The sequence below is a fragment of the Brienomyrus brachyistius genome, chromosome 21 (genome assembly GCF_023856365.1).
Source record: "Brienomyrus brachyistius isolate T26 chromosome 21, BBRACH_0.4, whole genome shotgun sequence".
Lineage (NCBI taxonomy): Eukaryota > Metazoa > Chordata > Actinopteri > Osteoglossiformes > Mormyridae > Brienomyrus > Brienomyrus brachyistius.
Window position 1 is genome coordinate 11112439 of NC_064553.1, and position 17822 is coordinate 11130260.

The window sequence follows — 17822 nt, forward strand, 5'->3', positions numbered from 1 at the left end:
TTATTCAGTAATTCAGTTTTAGTACACGTTAAAAATAGAAATTTTAATATATTTTTTGCTTATGCAAGTATAAACAAAATATTCTGCTTTTTTTAGGTAATTTACAGATTTACTTGGACTAAGACGTAAGACTGGCGGTTGATGTGATTAAAAAGCAAAAAGCACATTTGATGCATGGCAGGTGTATGTCCTATAATTGATGTTGTAGTTCCCTCTAGTGGCAGATATGGCGCCTGCAGTTTTAACATCCGGGCAGCGCTCGGTTGCTAAGGGCGCCTTCGCCAAACACAAAACGACGCACCGTTTTCCAGTCTGAGTTCTGCTGAGCGCAACGAAGTCGGTTTAGACGTCATATCGATAAAAGTTCCATAGGAAAAATGCCGGGTGCAACTTTTTTACACGAAATTGGCTGGGATGAAGGTTTTGCCATACCGGTGGCAAATGCAGAGAACAAGGCTTTGGAAGACGAGGTAGATAAGTTGCATCAAGATCAGCCGTAATACTTTATTTTGAATTATCCATGGGTAGTGACAGTTTATGTTCATTAATCACCCATAAACATGCTTTCCCATTGCCACTAACTAACTGAATGCACACATAGTCTTTCTTTTGCAGTCGATGATGTCAACCTGCTAACATAGGGAAACCCGCTGCTAACTGTCTTCTTCCATATTATAGCTTCTAAGGAAACAAAAAGAAAAATCAGACCTGGACGGCAAACTCTGCACACACAGAGATAAGATTCAAGCGATGGGTGAACATCTGAAAAATGTGAGACAGGAGCTATCTCACACTCAGGTATGCTGTCATTTAGTCCTTAAAAAAATATAATTATCAGTAATAAAATGTTTCACAATACTCACGCTATAACTACAAAGTAACATTCTGACAAAATATAAGAAGAAATTATATTTGTAATTATGTGATGCATCACTGTGTATTATATTGGCTAATGTATTATAATGTGTGCATACGCAAAATGTACGTATTTGAAATCGCGATCCATTGTGCGCGCGCCCGTGTCTACACACGCAGGCCCTTTCCAAGGCCAAAGAGAAGGAGACCGAGTCCGAGGTTCATTTCAAGGCCCTGGCTGAACGGGAGATGGGCAGACTGCAGCAGGAGATCTCCAAGCTGGAGAGGGAGTTGGGAGCAATGAGAGACAAGAAGAATACACAGGAGGTGACAGCCGTAGCTGCTTTAACTGCACGACAGTCATGTACATATATACATACAGTGTATATATTTCAGGGTTGTATATTACTCTGCTATTCTGTTCTGCATAAAGGATTTGAAGACGAACGCTTTTATAGGTGCTTTATAAATAATTATATACAATATGTGTATTTGCAACCACTAGATGGCGCCAAATGTAACGATAATATGAGAGGTATGTGCAGGGCACACTCACACACCAATCACTCACACATCCACACCTAAGGGCAATTTAGCAACTCCAATTAGCCTCAGCATGTTTTTGGACTGTGGGGGGAAACCGGAGCACCTGGAGGAAACCCCACGACGACATGGGGAGAACATGCAAACTCCACACACATGTAACCCAGGCGGAGACTTGAACGCTTGGCGATCAGTATCTGGTCAATTATGAAATTTGGAACCAGACCTGAGTCCTACTTCCTTTTGTCGAACCGCAGAAGAAGCAGGTTCTCCAACCGGGGGAAAAAATACAACAAATAACATACAGTAGTACAATGTCAGCCTGAATGAGCTTGTAGTCTTTCTGCATTTACCCACGAAGGGCAGGAGCTCAAACTGCTCACCACCTGAGGATTTTTATCTGAAGCACACAATGCACCCATATAAAATGATACAACAGTAATGCATAGATGATCTCGAGCTCAGCCCCCTGACTCTCATAAATAACAGTGGCTTCCTTCAACCCCACCCTTTGTGCCAACTGGTGTAGCATAACAACCTACATTCCTCATGCAAAAAACTGTAAAGTAGAATAATTGGGGTCGATTAGATGTAACTTTATTGTTATTGCATAAAGTTCAAGTGTTCTGACAACAAAATGCAGTTAAGTGTCTAATCTGAAATGGTGAAATAGCTACAATGTATATATTTGTGATAAATAGAAAAATGCACAGCCATGCAGTGGCGTACATAATGAGTATATACAGCATCTGCGATTGCAGTGAGAACGACGTGCTACACTGCTTAGTTCTCTTCAATGCCACTGTCATATGTTGATTTGTAACGGCTTCTCCCCACATACGTGTTCCCCGCTAGAACAACATCTTCAAAGCTTCCCAGAAGTTAGATGAACTTAAGAGCCAGATGAACTGGGACCAGAAGGCTCTCGATGCTTGGCTGGAGGAGTCGGCGCGCAAAGATGAGGACACCATGGTTATCGTCAAGTACGCCCAACAGGATGAGAGCAGAATCCGGGTGAGAGAGCATGCAGGAGGCTCCCTAAATGGAGGAGGAGATGTTGTATAGCAAGAACACTTTTTAGCTGTAGTTTATATAATAAATGGGGTGGTAAGATCTTGTAGGCAGATCCATTCATATAACAGGAGATTGGCTTGAGGCACGGACCCAGGTTCTGGGTCTAGCTAATGCCATGCATTCCATTTCACACCACAGGAACTGACAGTTCGCATGGAGAAGATGACCATCGAGGCCAGCCAGAAGCGCAGAGCCCTTGACAACGAGCTGACGGAGACGATCACGGCACAGGTCCAAGTGTCGGCCCGTTACCGGGCATTCGCCCATCGTGGAACGGCCTATTTCTGCATCATTCTGATCATCCCGTGTTTATTCTCTGTCGAACACAGATAGGGCTGGACAGTACTGCTGAAAACTTCCGTCAAGCCCATGCAGAGAGGCAGGAGCTCATTCGACAGTGGGAGAGCACCATTGAGCAGATGAGAAGGAGGGACCGTGAGATGGAGCAGTACACATTGGTAACCAGCAGGGGGAGATGTAATGCCTTAATCAGGGGTCACCAACCTTTTTGAAACTGAGATCTACTTCACTGGTACTGAAACACAGGCGACTCATGTGGCCCTTGGGGGCATCCTGGTGCCCGCAGGCATCATGTTGGTGACCCCTGCCTTAATGAAATGACAAGGTAGTAGATGGCCAGTGCAGGGTGGCACAGGATAAAAAGGCTAAAAGGTTCATATTTTGTATCAGCTGTGCATGGTTTGGAGTTTTGAATGTTCTCCATATTGCCTAAGTTTGCAAACTTGTGATTCATGTGAATTGCTGGCTATAAATAGCCCCCGGTGTTTAGTGATTAGGAAGCAAGATTGTGTACAGCGGTGTTTCCCAGCCCAGTCCTCGGGGAACCCCAGATAATCCACATTTTTGCTCCCTCCCAGCTCCCGGCCAATCAGGAACACTAAATACCTGATACAGGTGCATCGGGAGCTGAGAGGAAGCAAAAAGGTGGACGGTTTGGGTTGGGAAACACTGCTGTACAGGTAACCTGAACATATGCTTAATCTGAATGTTCCAGCAAAATTCCTGTCTTTTAAAATTTGTTTTATTTATTCGTTTATTAATTTGTTTGTTTTTTTTAAATACCTGTCTTTTTAAATGGCTGAGGCCAGCTGAACACTTAGATACAAAACGGTGAATAAAACCTGTGACAGGTGTATTCTGTGACATTCTGTTCCTCCAGCTACTCGCCCAGGTGAACCAGGAGGTGAGAGAGAAGGAGGCCACAATAAAGGAAAAGAAGAACTTTCTGGACAGGGAGGTGGAGAACAACAGGGAGCTTGAGAGGAAGATTGCAGCCGCAGAGCGACTGGCCTCAAAGCTTAGGCAGGAATTGCAGGAAAAGGAGAGCAACCGTGTCAGGCTGCAGGATGAGGTCAGCATCATTGCTATCAGAATTATGTGCTCACTGACGCACATGCTTTACAGCTAATGATGACTTGCCAGGAAAGCTAATTGCAAGCAATAGTTCTACTGATATTTTGGCAACGCAGTAGTGGAGTCTCAAGTGTCTCAGCATGTTAGAACACTGTGTTTGTTATCAGAAGGTCACTGATTGAAATCCTGCAGTCAAGATGATGGGTGCTTGAACAAGGCCCTTAACCCCTAATTTTTCCAGAGACTGTCTCGTCGTACTCTCTGCTAAACAAAATGTAATACCAGTCTCGTGAAAGATTGCAATTGAGCACCTCATGGAAAATTGTTCAACAATGGCAAAATCACAGAGCACTGAAGCCCATAACGTTTTGGCTATAATTAGTAATAAGAGTGGACAGGATTCCTGTCCGATCTAATATCATGGGATTTAATTGGACAGTGACGTGAGCTAAATTAGCCTGCTATGAGAAGTTAGTTAAACCCACAGTAGCCATGAAGGCTGCTTCTCCACCAAACAGTGGTATGTTGTTTGATTGCATTTCTGACAAAGAGGCCATAAAATGAGGTATGATCTATGTTTACATTTAGTAATTTACTGTTTCTCATTGTGTTCTCTTTGTTCAGCTGGAGAGCCTAAGGTTTAGTGTGGATGGAGCAGCTACAGAAGTGCAGGCGAAGAGATCCCAGCTGTCCAGCATGAAAAAAGACATCGTGGAGAAAAGCAACAAGTACATGATCTTTGGTGCAACGCATTGTTTCTTGCATTCCCTACACTGGCACTCAATGATCTATCCGACAACATGCGCTATCTGTAGCTGAAGGTTTCAGATTCACACGTTATTGATAGCTGCACAGACAGAGTAGCGACTTTGCGTATCTTCACATTCTTACGAAGCTAGTTCAGTGTCTCTGCGGCTGTCTTATGACGTCCAGTGGCTCTACCCTCCCCCGTATGCAGGGTCAAGGCAGCCCAGGCCTCCAACGCCACCCTGCAGGAGAAGCTGCAGTGTATAACAGAGACAGCCGTGAGTGTAGAGGAGAGGGCTGTGCAGATGGAGCAGACGCTGAAGGAGAATGAGCAGGCCGTTAAGGTGAGCCCCTCCTGCTGTGCCCGGCCCCCACCCCTGAACACTAACACCTCCAGTCCTCAAGGACCCCTATAGATTACAGATTTGCTTATTAATTGATGCATAAAAAAAATCCAGGTCTTTCAATGTTCCAAAAAAATTACTTTTGATAATACAGTTCAGAATAGCACTGAATACCAGCAGGCTTAGTACTCCTTAAAGACTGGAAATTTCCACCCATTACTTATTTGTAGTGGCAGCATGCAAATTTGGAGGATTACTTTACCTGATGCATGAAAGTAAGGTGACTCATCATGCAAATAAGTCTCGCAAAATGAACACAAGGTCTTCAGGAGCTGTGCTCTTTATAAACTCGTTATTGTTCAGTGAGAAGGGTGGAGCCTGTATCTATTATTTCTGGGAGTGCACTGTAGACCCGACTCACACTGGGTGTTAAGCATTTCATTTACGCAGTGTGAGGATATAGATGGTTCATTCTCCTTCTGGAAAAGGAATTGAAGTTTATACATTTTAAAAAATCAATTTCATTCATTCTGAAAGTAAATCACCTTAACATGTCTATTAACATGTCCTTTTACCAAACATGTAAAATTAAGAACATAAACCCAAATATGTATTAAAATATTTAACATAAAATGGAAAAATGATCACATCATGAGTAATTCTTATTTTTTATTATACAACAGTTAGTTCTGACCAAGAAATCTGATTACAAGAGGTCTTCTATGAGCACTGGTATCAGAGTATAGCCAGGTTTACCTAAATCCATAACTTAACCTCTGGAGTCAAGAGACCCCCCCTCAGGATCAAACAGGAGTCTGACCAAACCTCTAAAACAGTTGTCGTCACAGAAACATAAAAAAAAACTGTCTACTTTTCATATATATCTCGGAATATATATATTGGAAGAAACTAAATATATTTTTCAAGCTTTGTTTGAAGAATAAAAATAACACGAGTGAGTGACTCGGGTGTCTGAGTCTGGAAGCAGCGCTGATTGGCCACCCAGTTGCAAATAGCACTATTCATATGATAATGATCATACCTCAGATGTTACTGGGTCAAGGAAACACATGAAAACTCCCATAAACGAGAGCACATGTCTGGGGTCTGTTTACACTGACTGAGGAGCTTCGACCTTTTATTTTGTGACGTGCGAGAGTTTTCACTGCGAAAATACGATAAAAAATACCACTGCAATTCTTGTATAACTGCAAACTTGGGTAAGCAGTGGCTTCGTAAATGACAAATGTCACTAATATTCATCGCTTCCGCAAAACTTGTCTTTATAAATATATGCAAACTGTAGGTAACTAGGCTGTTCCTGTAGCATTTTTCACTGCCTTTTTTGCAAGTATAAGACTACAAAGTAATCATTTTATTTACCTTGCTATGTTTCTCAAAATACATGTCAGAAAATGGCTTAAAATAGTATGGATTGTATTGGATGGAAATAAGATACAGTTCAGCAGTAAAATATTAATACATTTTGCAAATTATTATTTGACGCAAAGTGTTTGTGTTGCTTGGCAACAGTGAACGGTTGGCTGGTGGGAACTATTTTTTTATTCTGCGGAATAATAAATAAATAAATGATCAAGCAAAGTATTATCAGTTGTAGCTTATTTGTGTTAACTTATAAATGCTATTCTATGAACTGTTGCGTAAAACCAATAAGATACTCAATGTCGTGCGGTTGTACTCCAATATTTCGCACCTGTGATTATATGGTCGGCATTCGGCCTGTGAGGGGAAACTGGAATACCTGGAGGAAACCCCATGATGACATGGGAAGAACATGCACACTCCACACACATGGAGCCATGGCAGAGACACAAACCCTGGTCCCAGAGGTGGAACGCAATAGTGCCAGAGGTGGAAATTTCAGGCCCGGAAAGTAAAAATCCAGACCATGATTTTGTTTCAACCAAACAGCTGTGTACTTTGTGACAGTGACTCTTCATACTCAATTGGTTGGTTGAAACCAAATCCTGGTCTGGATTTTTACTTTCTGGACCTGAAATTTCCACCTCTGAATAGTGCTAACTACTGTGCCCCCCCATAAATCTATTAAATTAAATGACCAAGTACGGAATCACTTTCTTTTTCCTTGAGATGTTTCCTCTGATTCCTCTGTTGAGTGAAGAAAGCAGTTTACTGGTAGTACAATATTAATAATGTATATAATAAAAAATGAAACTCATACAATTTCAGGTTATAACTTCTTAAAATGTTTGGCATTAAACTTCTCAAATGTTGTGTGACAGCTGTTCTACAGGTGCAGCACAACTGTGAAACATGATACGTCTTCTGTGACGTGGTTTTCTACGACAAACGGAGCATGACCCAGATGGTCTTTCATGTAGGAAACAGATTCTCTGCTGCTCCACCACCGGGAGGCGCTGTTCAAGAAGACCCAGGAGCTGGAGGCCCTGAAAGCCCGAGAGACGGAAACAAAAGCGGAGATTACAGGGTGCAGAGCGTCACTGTCCAACCTCAACAGCCGGTTGAACAAGATGGACCAGACTTCCCTCAAGCAACAAAAAATTATTTACAACCAGGTGAGAGACCAGAGTCAGACCTGTAAATCACAGTGCATGCTTTTTGATATGATTGCTGTTGACGGATTTGCAAGCATCTCACACAAATAAATCTGTGGAATTATGTGGAAGGTGGCTTTCATACCATTGGCCCTATGACAGAATTTATGTAATAGTGCAATGATGGGAAGACTTTATTTGTGAATTCTCAGTGGCGATACCCTTACAAGCTGAATCAGAATCAGCAGACGTTTTTATTCCCAGAGGATATTACTCACATTGCGACTGCACAACTGCACATAGACACCAAGGCAAGAACAATACAGTATAAATATAAAAATAGGAATGAAGTGTAAGGTAACAAATTAAAGCACTCTGTTAAACATTCTAATAAAACAAAATAAAATAAAAAATCTCTGGATTCTCAGGAAACTAAAAGTACCTTTGTCCAAAAGTTACACTTACGAGTATATTGCACTGTAAAGTAAAAGTATACTGCACCATTATCATATTTAGTTATATTGCACGTGTTGGTATAACTAAGTTAGACTTTAAACTGTGGGGAAAAATAGAGGTTTATTGCACATCTTAATTGTATTGCCCAGATATCAGAGAATCATAGGTCATGAACATATTGCACAGAATCATAGGTAAATATATTGCCTATGTAAAAACCAATAACCAAGTAGGAGTATCATCAGTTATTGCACAATTATTGTAATAGCAGTAGGTTATTGTGCACATTATTGTGAAGATGAGTGATGGATGGAGGAGTTATAGAGTCTGCTTGCGGTGGGGAGGAAGGATTTTCTGTGGCCTTCAGTGGAGCACTTTACAATGGTGAGTCTGTGACTGACGGTGCGTTACAGCTCAGTCACCACACTGTAAAGTGGGTGATCAATATTATCCACGATGGCCTGAAGTCTGGACAATGTTCTTCTCTCGGCTACACACTCTAAGCTGCCCAGATCCCCACCAACCACAGAGCCCGCCTTCCAGATCAGCTTATTCAGTCTCTTAGCGTACCGTAACACTGCTAACCCAGCACACCACATTATAGAAAATTGCACTGGCCACCACAGACTCATAGAACATCCACAACATAGTGTTGTAGACTTCAAAGGATCTGAGTCTCCTTAGGAAGTACATCCTACTCTGATGTCTCTTGTAGGTGGGCAGGGAGTGCTTGGATCAGTCCAGCCTATTATCCATGTGAACACCAAGGCACCTATAGTCCTCAACAATCTCCATGTCCACCCCCCTTGATTGATAGAGAAGTGACAGGAGACTGTGATCTCAGAGAGCCTAAGGGAGCTTGAACCTGCATAGCAGAGAGCTTACTCCCTAACGGGGTGGCTGAATCGTCTTGAATTCCCTAGAGAAATCGAAGAACATAATCCTCAGGGATGTTCCTGGCTGTACAGCTTATAAGCAGTACCATGCAGAGACAAGTGCTCAATGCCAGTGGTACAGCAAATGGTAAATCTACAATGGAAAGGTAAATCTACAAACTATATCGAGGTACTCAACTGGCAAACTCCAATCCAAAATACTGTTACAACTCAACCACTACCTACACACTACTACCTAGGTGTACCTAATGAAGTAGCTACTGAAGGGTGTCTGGGAAACTGAGAAATGAAAATAAAATCAACTGTGACACACATGTGGATGTGCTCACATTCTTTTGGAGTAAATGAATAGTTATACTAACTGATACAATCATGTGGAACCAGGACTTCCAGATCCAGCAGCTGGAGAGGAAGATTTCTCGCCTGAAGGGGGAGGTGACAGGGGAGGAAAAGTGGGTGCTGGAGGCCAAAGTGTCTGACCTGTCCGAAGCTTTGGAGGAGAAGAGGACAACGTCCAGCATGCTGATGCTACAGCTGAAAAGACTGCAGGTACACTGGTCTTTATCTGAGGGACGGGTCTCCAGTACCTGTTGATTGGCACTTTTCAGCCTTCAGAGCAAGATATGATTTTAGTATAGAAATAATAAATTTTTTATTATTTGGGATTCTGCAGGAAAAAAACTAAATATATTTATGAATGAATCTTTCTGAAACTTGAAGACAGTTTATTTAAGTTTCAGAGTTTGACAGGTTGTTATACCCCAAAATTGTATTTAATCTGAAATGCTCAGCTGTATAAATAAAAGATATAAATAAGAAAATAAAAGATACACATTTTAGCTAAGCACAATAATAAAAAGAGTAGTTGTTTGTCAGTATGTTTGCCCTGTGATAGACTTTCTTCAACATTTCCCAAGCAAAGGTTCCTATTTTCAGGACAACATTCGGTGCATGCAAAAGGAGATGGAGAAGACAGGAGTGGAGAAGTCAGACCTGACCACGAAGATCGAGGAGCTAGACCTCTTCAATGATACCTCAGACAAAGAACTGAAGAAGCTCAATCAGAAAAAGCAGGTGAAGAGACTAGTCTCAGAAACGGTAGAATTTATCGCATAGCGTCTCGGGGAGTGCAGACTGGTTTGGTGACTGTCGATCACACCACAGGATGCCATGGTGGAGGACAACATCCTGAAGCTAGAGACGAAACGCCTGCGGGACCTGCTGTACAATAAGGCCGACAGCGTCCTCTCCCTGGAGAAGCAGAGGCTGTGGCTGCAGGCGGTCATGAGCGAGCGGGAGGAGGAGCTTAAGCTTCACCGTGAGATGATCTGCAAGCAGGTCAGGTTGGCCGAGCAGGAGCAGCAGGCCCTCAGGTGATTGGCTGAGCCGCTCGAATCCTGGACTTTTCACTATTCATGCACACTGTGAGTAATACACAATGGAGTCATGTCTGAGAATTCAATTGTATTTTCAATGCACACAATGGAGCTGATTCCAGTTGATAATATGGCACAGACACACACAATCACCATGGTTAATTTACAGAACTCGGTTTCTCTAACTGCTGGAGGAATCTGGAGTTTCAGAGGACGCCCACAAACATGGGAGATTATTCAAACTTCACACGCACACAGACAAGGAATGACGCCACCAACCACTGAGCCATTGTTCTTCCCCAGATCAATATTTATGCCTAATTTAGTATAAGAATAATTTCTAGAGCAGAATGTGCCGTGTTTATGTTTGCGCTGGTCTCTCACATCAGTGTCGAAGTCCATGAAAGACTCTTCAAGATTGACAAGATGAAAAAGAGGTATGAGATACTGACTGTGTCTATGGCTGCCCCTGAGGGTGAGGAGGAGAGGTCTCAAGCTTACTACATCATCAAGGTGAATGCTTATTAATATGCTGCTAAAGCAGCCAAACATCTGCTGTTGTTTTTTGTCTGTCTGATATTTTTTTAATCTTGACTAAGCCTCTGCTCCAGTGATCGGATGGTTGCTGGTTGGAGCGTGGCTTTGACAGAATCACCACATCTATGGGCCCTTGAGCAAATTAACCCCCAGCTCCATGGGCGTCCCTATGGGTGGCTGCCCTTCGCTGCCAAGCTTACTGTCACCCTCATAAGTGTCTGTATGTCACGGAGAGCAAGATGGGGTAGGTGAAAATTTCCCCATGGGGATCAACTAAGTATCATCATTTCATTTCTTCAGGCTGCACAGGAGAAGGAAGAGGTCCAGCGTAAGGGGGACGATCTGGATGCTAAAATCGGCAAGGCAGAGAAGGAGATCCAGGCTCTGGAGAACACCCTGCATGTGGTCAACAGCCGCAATACCACTTACCGGAAATCATTCCACAAAGTAGAGGAGTCAAGTAGGCGTGATGCATTATTTCAGGATGTCCATCTACAAGCTATGTTTCAGATGCACCCTCTGCTGCAACAACTTAACCTTTTATGGTGTTCATTCTGCATGACACGTTTTGTGTTTTTAGGTGAGGAATATCAGGAGAAGCTCAGACTAGAGGAGCAAAAGAGAGCTGTAGAGGAAAGGTATAAACATAAAAGAAGGCAAATGAAAGAACTACAGGATGACATTCAGGTATGTCTGTTGTGCAGTGTTATCTAGTTTCCATTTTCCCAGAATCCATTGCCACTGTTAGAGCAATACACATTAGCTTTAGTACAGTTGTCTTGTTTAAAATGCTAATATATAACACGATACAAATATTAAATAGAAATATATTTTAAAAAATAAACACAAGTACTTGAATATTCTAATTGATTGTGTTCATTACCTAGTTAGCAATGTTCCAGTTGCAGTGTTGGCATTTCCCTGCCCAAGGGCACTGCATATTTCACTGTAGCTGTGAGTGTTACAAGCCATGGCCTGGAAGGAAGCAGGAATGAAGCACAAATAGGATAAAATATGGTTATTTGAAATGAATAATCTAAGGACAGAAATATCCCAAAACCTGTCAGAGATTCCTTAAATAAACTACAGGACATGATAGGAAGTATATTTCAGTCATACAAGGAAGTAAACATGAAAAGAGTTTTTATGAAACCACATATTATGACATGTCCTACATGCTTTGTTCTATCTATTCATTGACCATTATAGTGGGTGGGGTGTGGGTCTGCCGTTTACAGCTCTGTACCTGCTCCTCAGAGAGAACTGAAGCCATATGACAGCAAAGTTAAAGTGTCACCATGTTATCATGGTCAGTGGTGCCCATGCGAGGGTCTTGGTGTGAGATGCTGCCAGGAGATGTTACTGTTGTCAATGCTCACAATAATCCCTGCGGAGTAATAGGTCTGTCTAACATGCATGTCCCTCTGTATGAAGCTCAAACGGAATCCTGACACTGTACCCCACTAATGGCTACATTCTAAATGCATGGGGCAGCAGTGCTTGACCGGGATAAACACTGGCAGACAAGAAGACAGCAGCCCATACTTTTCCTATACCTTACAGATGGCTCAGGACAACTGGGACATGCATAGTGAAAGGCTCACATCAGAGAGCAGCTCCGGTTGAACATTGTCCTCTTAATGCTACCTAAGAAATGCAGAGAAAGTGCTACGCAGGTGTAGCTATGATAGCATTACTGGCTGACCTGTGGGACAGACCTGCCATTCAAATAGAGCAGCACGTCTGCGAAAAGGGGATGTGGTTGAAATTTAGTTTTTAAGCAGCTGCTTTTATGCAAAGTGACATTCAAATTTATCCAGTCCCTGGACCAATAGGAGTTGAAGGACTTGCTTGGGAACCTAATGGTGAAAGTACTCTGCAGGCTGCGGGATTTGAACTGGAGGCTCACAAGCACAGGGTCCAAACCCACTGAGCCGCACACAACCTCCAGCCTTGTATATAAATAGCGCACAGTGGTGCTTTCTTAAGCATCATGTGTAAAAGATACGTTTTTCATTGTTGTGTTTGACTGAAACTCACAGATAATTGGTTTTTGAAGTCTCATTATCATTTTCCGGTGGAATGTTGTTCATGTTTCGCTGAAATCAGGGGAATTGGAGGGGCTATATATGCTGACAGATTCAAGGGGTCCAGCACTTCACAGGGGCCCTTGAATAATTATAAAATAATGTGAAAAATTGGACTGGAAGACCCTAAGGGACATTTTGTCAGGGGGGCCCGAAATTTCTGTGTATGCCCTTGGCTGTAATTATTATTATACATACTTATATATTTCTAAGCCAGTGGCTTCCATAAAACACTGAGAGACAAAACTCACCAGCAATTCATTGAATCTGCTGTCACTCTGGTTATGGAACAGTAATGCATTTTGTCGTCACTTCCAGAATATGAAGAATACTCTTGAAATCCTGAATCATGATGAAGCGGCACAAAGTCAAAGGACAGAAGAGACCCGTTCTCAGCTCCTCATACTGAATAAAGAGCTGAGCTTGCAGAAGGAGAAGCTGGACAGAGTGAAGAAACAGGTGTGCCAGTAACGATGCCACATTCTGTTCTTCGGGCCTTCACAGAAGGGGTGCTCAGCATGTTTGAGTGGGCAGCTACCTTCATTCAGCAAAAAATCTAGGATAAGTGGATAATTAATCCATTAGTGTATAAGAGTGTTTGGTTGGGATGACAAAAAGTACCATGTCATATTAGGACTTCAGTAGAGAGTTCATTACAAACTTTCCATTTCATATACGCAGGGATATGGCTATTGTGACGCTTGCAAAAACATCAAAGGGGTTGGCTAAAAGAAAACAAATGACCAAAAACCTTGAGCAGGGGTAGACAACCCTGATTCTGGAGTGCCGGTATCCAGCAGATTTTCTGTCCTACCTGATGAGTTACTATCTGCCTGAGATCATGTGGGATTCTTCACAGACCAGGTAGGATGGATAACCTGCTGGGTACCAGCACTCCAGGATCAGGGCTGCCTACCCCTGTTCTAAACAGCTCTTTTGATGAGATAGAGTGGATTGGTTATAGGTGCTGAGAGTGAAATTAGATTTGACACAGGAGTGTCAGTAGAGGTTTGTGAAAAAGGAAGCTAAGCAAGACTTTCCACAATGGTGTCTATATCCCATGTTGTACAAAGAATATGTAATAAGTCATGGTTAATGCATGACAAGCTGTTCATTATATGTTTTGAAGTGCATGGCTGTGGAGGTGAAGTACTGCCCAATGCAAAGCAGGGTGCATTTAAAAACCTATAATCCATGGCTTGTGGTGTATTAATCCACTTATACCACAGTCACCACACATTTGGCTTACATGTTTGTAACCTAAATATTATTTTCATATTTACGAGCTGAAAAAGCATTTATTAGTAGAACTAATTTCCTCCACCATTGATCTCTGTAGTTTCTATTAATTTTAAATTGTGTAAATTTTAAATAATGTGAGTTGGAATGAAAGATTATAATTAAACAATAACATATGAGAAGTAGTATGGTTGTACTCCAATATGTCACGGCTGTGATTCAGCCGTAGGCACGAGGCTGCAGGCTTTTATACAACAGTTCATCAAGTACCATTTACAAGGTATCATTAATATGGTACAGCACATTCTGTTTATTTATTTAAACATTTACGGGCCTCCGGAAAGAAAAACAAGTCAGCGAAAGTGGGATGGGCCTTCGCATCCAAACCTTCTGCATATGCGGAAAATTCTGTCCATAATCGACATAATTTACTCTCACTTTCCGCATGTGTTCTTTTTAAAACGGGTGGAAACACTGCCAAGTTCTCAAACTGCACCAAAGAAGAACCAGCCCACCACCAGTTCCATGTTGGTTGAAATGAGGCATATGTGATGGTTTTTAGATATACCTGTAAAGCAGAGTGATACAGCTGATGTGAGATGTCTGAGTGTGGTACTCTGATAACCACTTTCATAGAATGCCTCTTGTCCAATCAGATTTCCTGGTCAGAACTAGCCGTTGTATAATAGCGCATTGAATTACTACTGTGATTTGCCTGACAGGCACTACATGTGCAGTTATTGGTCACCATACTGATGAATTAGATTTAACAATTCAACAGTGCCTTCAGGGGCGCCACAAAGGGGGGAAAAGTTCGGACAATTGCAAGGGTCCCTGACTGACAGGGGCCCTAAGAATTTTCAAACATTATTGCATTGGTCGAGGACCCAAAAGCTATAGCAACACCCCTGACTACTGTGATAATATTATGTAAGTAATTATAAAATCTTAGGTAAGATTCTTCTTACAGATGACTCATTCAACAAGAACATGGTTACACCCTGCTCCACCTGTCAACAAGAATCCTTTGCATCTTGGCCTGTGTCTAAATTCAAATCATATAATGCTCCTGTAAAAAATGAGGAAGGACTACTTCACAGTGTACTGACACAAAAGACCAACAGCACAGGTATACAGCATAGCAAACATGTAATTCCCTTGGCAACCTCAAATGGAGATATTTGTTTCGCTGTTTGTATAGGTACTGGTACACTGGATATTTTTTAGTAAATTCCATCTCCAATGAGACAAAGACACTGGTGAAAGTGAATATTGGGCTCAGAGCTCAGGGTTAGTCATTTATTTGACCCCCCCCCCCCATGGGAGCAATTGCAAGGGTTTGGCAGTGATATGATCCTCTGTCAGTCACGGTATTTGAATCAACAACTTTCCAGTTATAGAATAGCTATCCACATACCGTAACAAGGACTAAGACTTCATCTTTCAGTTTGCTTAGTTCATAAAGTGTCTGTGTCCTTTGATATCTTAAGTAAATATTGATGCACTTTCCTGTTATAAAGGGCAGGGTGCATAATCTCTCCAGGGACAGAATGGTTTTTGAAAGGATGTTTTTCTTTTGTCCCTTATAAGAGGTTTTCTTTTAAATTCAATAAAAAATTTTCCAGCTAAATTCTCCCTCCATCGCAGTGCTCAAAACTGACCAGGGAGATTCAGTCTGCCAGGAAGACCAAGGAGGAATCCTCGGAAGAGCGAGACATCAATCTCCGGGAGCTGAGGGACTTCAACAGGACAGTGAATAAGATGCTGCTGGAAGCGATGCAGGGACATCCAGACCTGAGAGATGCCATTGATATGTACTTTCAGCAGGTATGGTGCCCACTGAACCACAAAATCATCTGTACAATAAATAAATATAAATGTAAATCTTAAAAGCCTTAAATATACTAAATTTGATAATACAGTTCCCTTCTGGGTCGCACACATCTATAGTTTGCCTTACATATTTGGCCAGCCCAGAATTGCCTAGTGTTGTAGTCAAGACCACCTAAACGGAGACCAAGTCATTACGAAGACCAGAATGTATTGAGACCGAGACAAAACAAAGACCAAAGTAGGGCAAGACCAAGACCAGACCAAGACAGCGAGACTGAGACAAGATTAAGATCAAGGCAGGGCTAGATCAAGTCAAGATCAGAAACAGACTGCATAAAACGACACACTATAAAATATGCAGCAAAGTTACCATCTTGGGGCTAGGTAATCCTATGCATCCATCCATTTTCCAAACCGCTTATCCTACGGGGTCACGGGGGGTCCGGAGCCTATCCCGGAAGCAATGGGCACGAGGCAGGGAACAACCCAGGAAGGGGGGCCAGCCCAGGGCACACTCACACATGCACACCTACGGGCAATTTAGCAACTCCAATTAGCCTCAGCATGTTTTTGGACTGTGGGGGGAAACCAGAGTATCCAGAGGAAACCCCACGACGACATGGGGAGAACATGCAAACTCCACACACATGTGACCCACGCGGAGATTCGAACCCAGGTCCCGGAGGTGTGAGGCAACAGCGCTAACCACTGCACCACCCTGCCGCCCCGTGAAGTTATCTCATAGACAGCAATTATATATTTATATATATATATATTTTTTTTTTTCTTAACATCGGAAAAAAATGAAAGAGATGAGCATTGTTTAGTTTATGATCCACTGAATAAACACAGTCGCCTATATAAACTATGATTGGTAAAGTGAAATTTCACAATGAAACTTTTAGTCAGCATTTTAGCCTAAAACAACAAACCAATGCTGTATCACGTCATTGTGTTTACATGTGGGAGGTGTTGCAGTTCTATTGGGTTCGTTCTATTTCGAGTATTTTGACGGAGCGCGACATCAAACATACCCATACAAACTTTTATGAATAAATATTGCGGAAATATCAAGTAATTTTCTTCCTAATAAATAGAATGCAGCATTTTGTTATTTGTAGCAGAACTCCAGCCATTTTTTTTGTGTTTTTCTGTCCATTCATTTATAGGCTAAATATAATAATATAATACAATAAATAAATTATAAAATAAATATTTTGTTAACACTTTTCACGAAGCCCGTATTCATAAAGCCTAAGAATTATTCTTATAATACATTGTAACATTCATAACATATTATAGCCATGTTTCTCATGCATTGTGAATGCTCTATGAAGGTTTCATCTATAATACACTATGAATACCTTCATAATGCATAATAATGGTTAGTATAACAATTAGAGATGCTTTGTGCTGCATTGTGAAGGTATTTACAGTGCCTTCAAAGAGCAACATAATACATAACACACAAGTATAATGTGTTATGCCTTTTTCTGAATAGTTATAGCCATGTTTATAATACTTCATAAATGCACTATTATGCATTATGACGGAATGTATAATTCAATAAAATGACTGCTTTAAGTAAAGTGTTAACAATATTTTTTTCCAGAAGGGTAGTGTGTAGATCATTACCGAAGGGAATATGCACTTTGTTTTCTGTCTAATGTCTGGATTATTAGGGGTGCTTTTTCGTGAAAAATGTTTAAAATATATGCCTCATTATGTACAATATTACTCTGGGTCCAGAGTAGTCCAGAACAGGGTGAATGGAAAATGCTTGTGCCTTTATTTGTAGGCCAGTCTGCCCCTGCCCTCTCCCACCCCTACCCTAGAGAGCGGGACCAGCTCAAAGCCTTCCTCTGGCCGCAGCTCAGCTTCCTCACTCCGGTAAGCCCCCCCTGCAGAACATGTGACTGCACGC

The 17822-nt window shown here is 41.9% G+C and overlaps 1 protein-coding gene and 1 long non-coding RNA gene across 3 annotated transcripts in view; one reads left to right on the forward strand and one right to left on the reverse strand.

Annotated features, from left to right (window-relative positions):
• The first annotated feature begins 274 nt into the window (after window positions 1-274).
• Window positions 275-17822, forward strand: part of ccdc39 (coiled-coil domain containing 39) — a 71045-nt gene continuing 53497 nt past the window's right edge. For both annotated transcript variants that reach the window (XM_048988416.1, XM_048988415.1), the window contains exons 1-19: window positions 275-470; window positions 679-798; window positions 1036-1182; window positions 2254-2412; window positions 2611-2703; window positions 2802-2930; window positions 3653-3844; window positions 4471-4574; window positions 4805-4937; window positions 7301-7495; window positions 9211-9375; window positions 9763-9900; window positions 9991-10199; window positions 10592-10715; window positions 11040-11199; window positions 11320-11426; window positions 13145-13285; window positions 15713-15892; window positions 17697-17788. In XM_048988416.1, coding sequence (XP_048844373.1) covers window positions 378-470; window positions 679-798; window positions 1036-1182; window positions 2254-2412; window positions 2611-2703; window positions 2802-2930; window positions 3653-3844; window positions 4471-4574; window positions 4805-4937; window positions 7301-7495; window positions 9211-9375; window positions 9763-9900; window positions 9991-10199; window positions 10592-10715; window positions 11040-11199; window positions 11320-11426; window positions 13145-13285; window positions 15713-15892; window positions 17697-17788 — 2681 coding nt within the window. In that variant the 5' untranslated portion in view covers window positions 275-377. The remainder of the gene's footprint in view (window positions 471-678; window positions 799-1035; window positions 1183-2253; window positions 2413-2610; window positions 2704-2801; window positions 2931-3652; window positions 3845-4470; window positions 4575-4804; window positions 4938-7300; window positions 7496-9210; window positions 9376-9762; window positions 9901-9990; window positions 10200-10591; window positions 10716-11039; window positions 11200-11319; window positions 11427-13144; window positions 13286-15712; window positions 15893-17696; window positions 17789-17822) is intronic.
• LOC125716295 (uncharacterized) lies at window positions 8775-9908 on the reverse strand. The gene is made up of 3 exons (XR_007384308.1): window positions 9820-9908; window positions 9307-9435; window positions 8775-8849 (listed from the first exon to the last, which is right to left on the reverse strand). It is a non-coding gene; the product is annotated as an uncharacterized LOC125716295 (long non-coding RNA).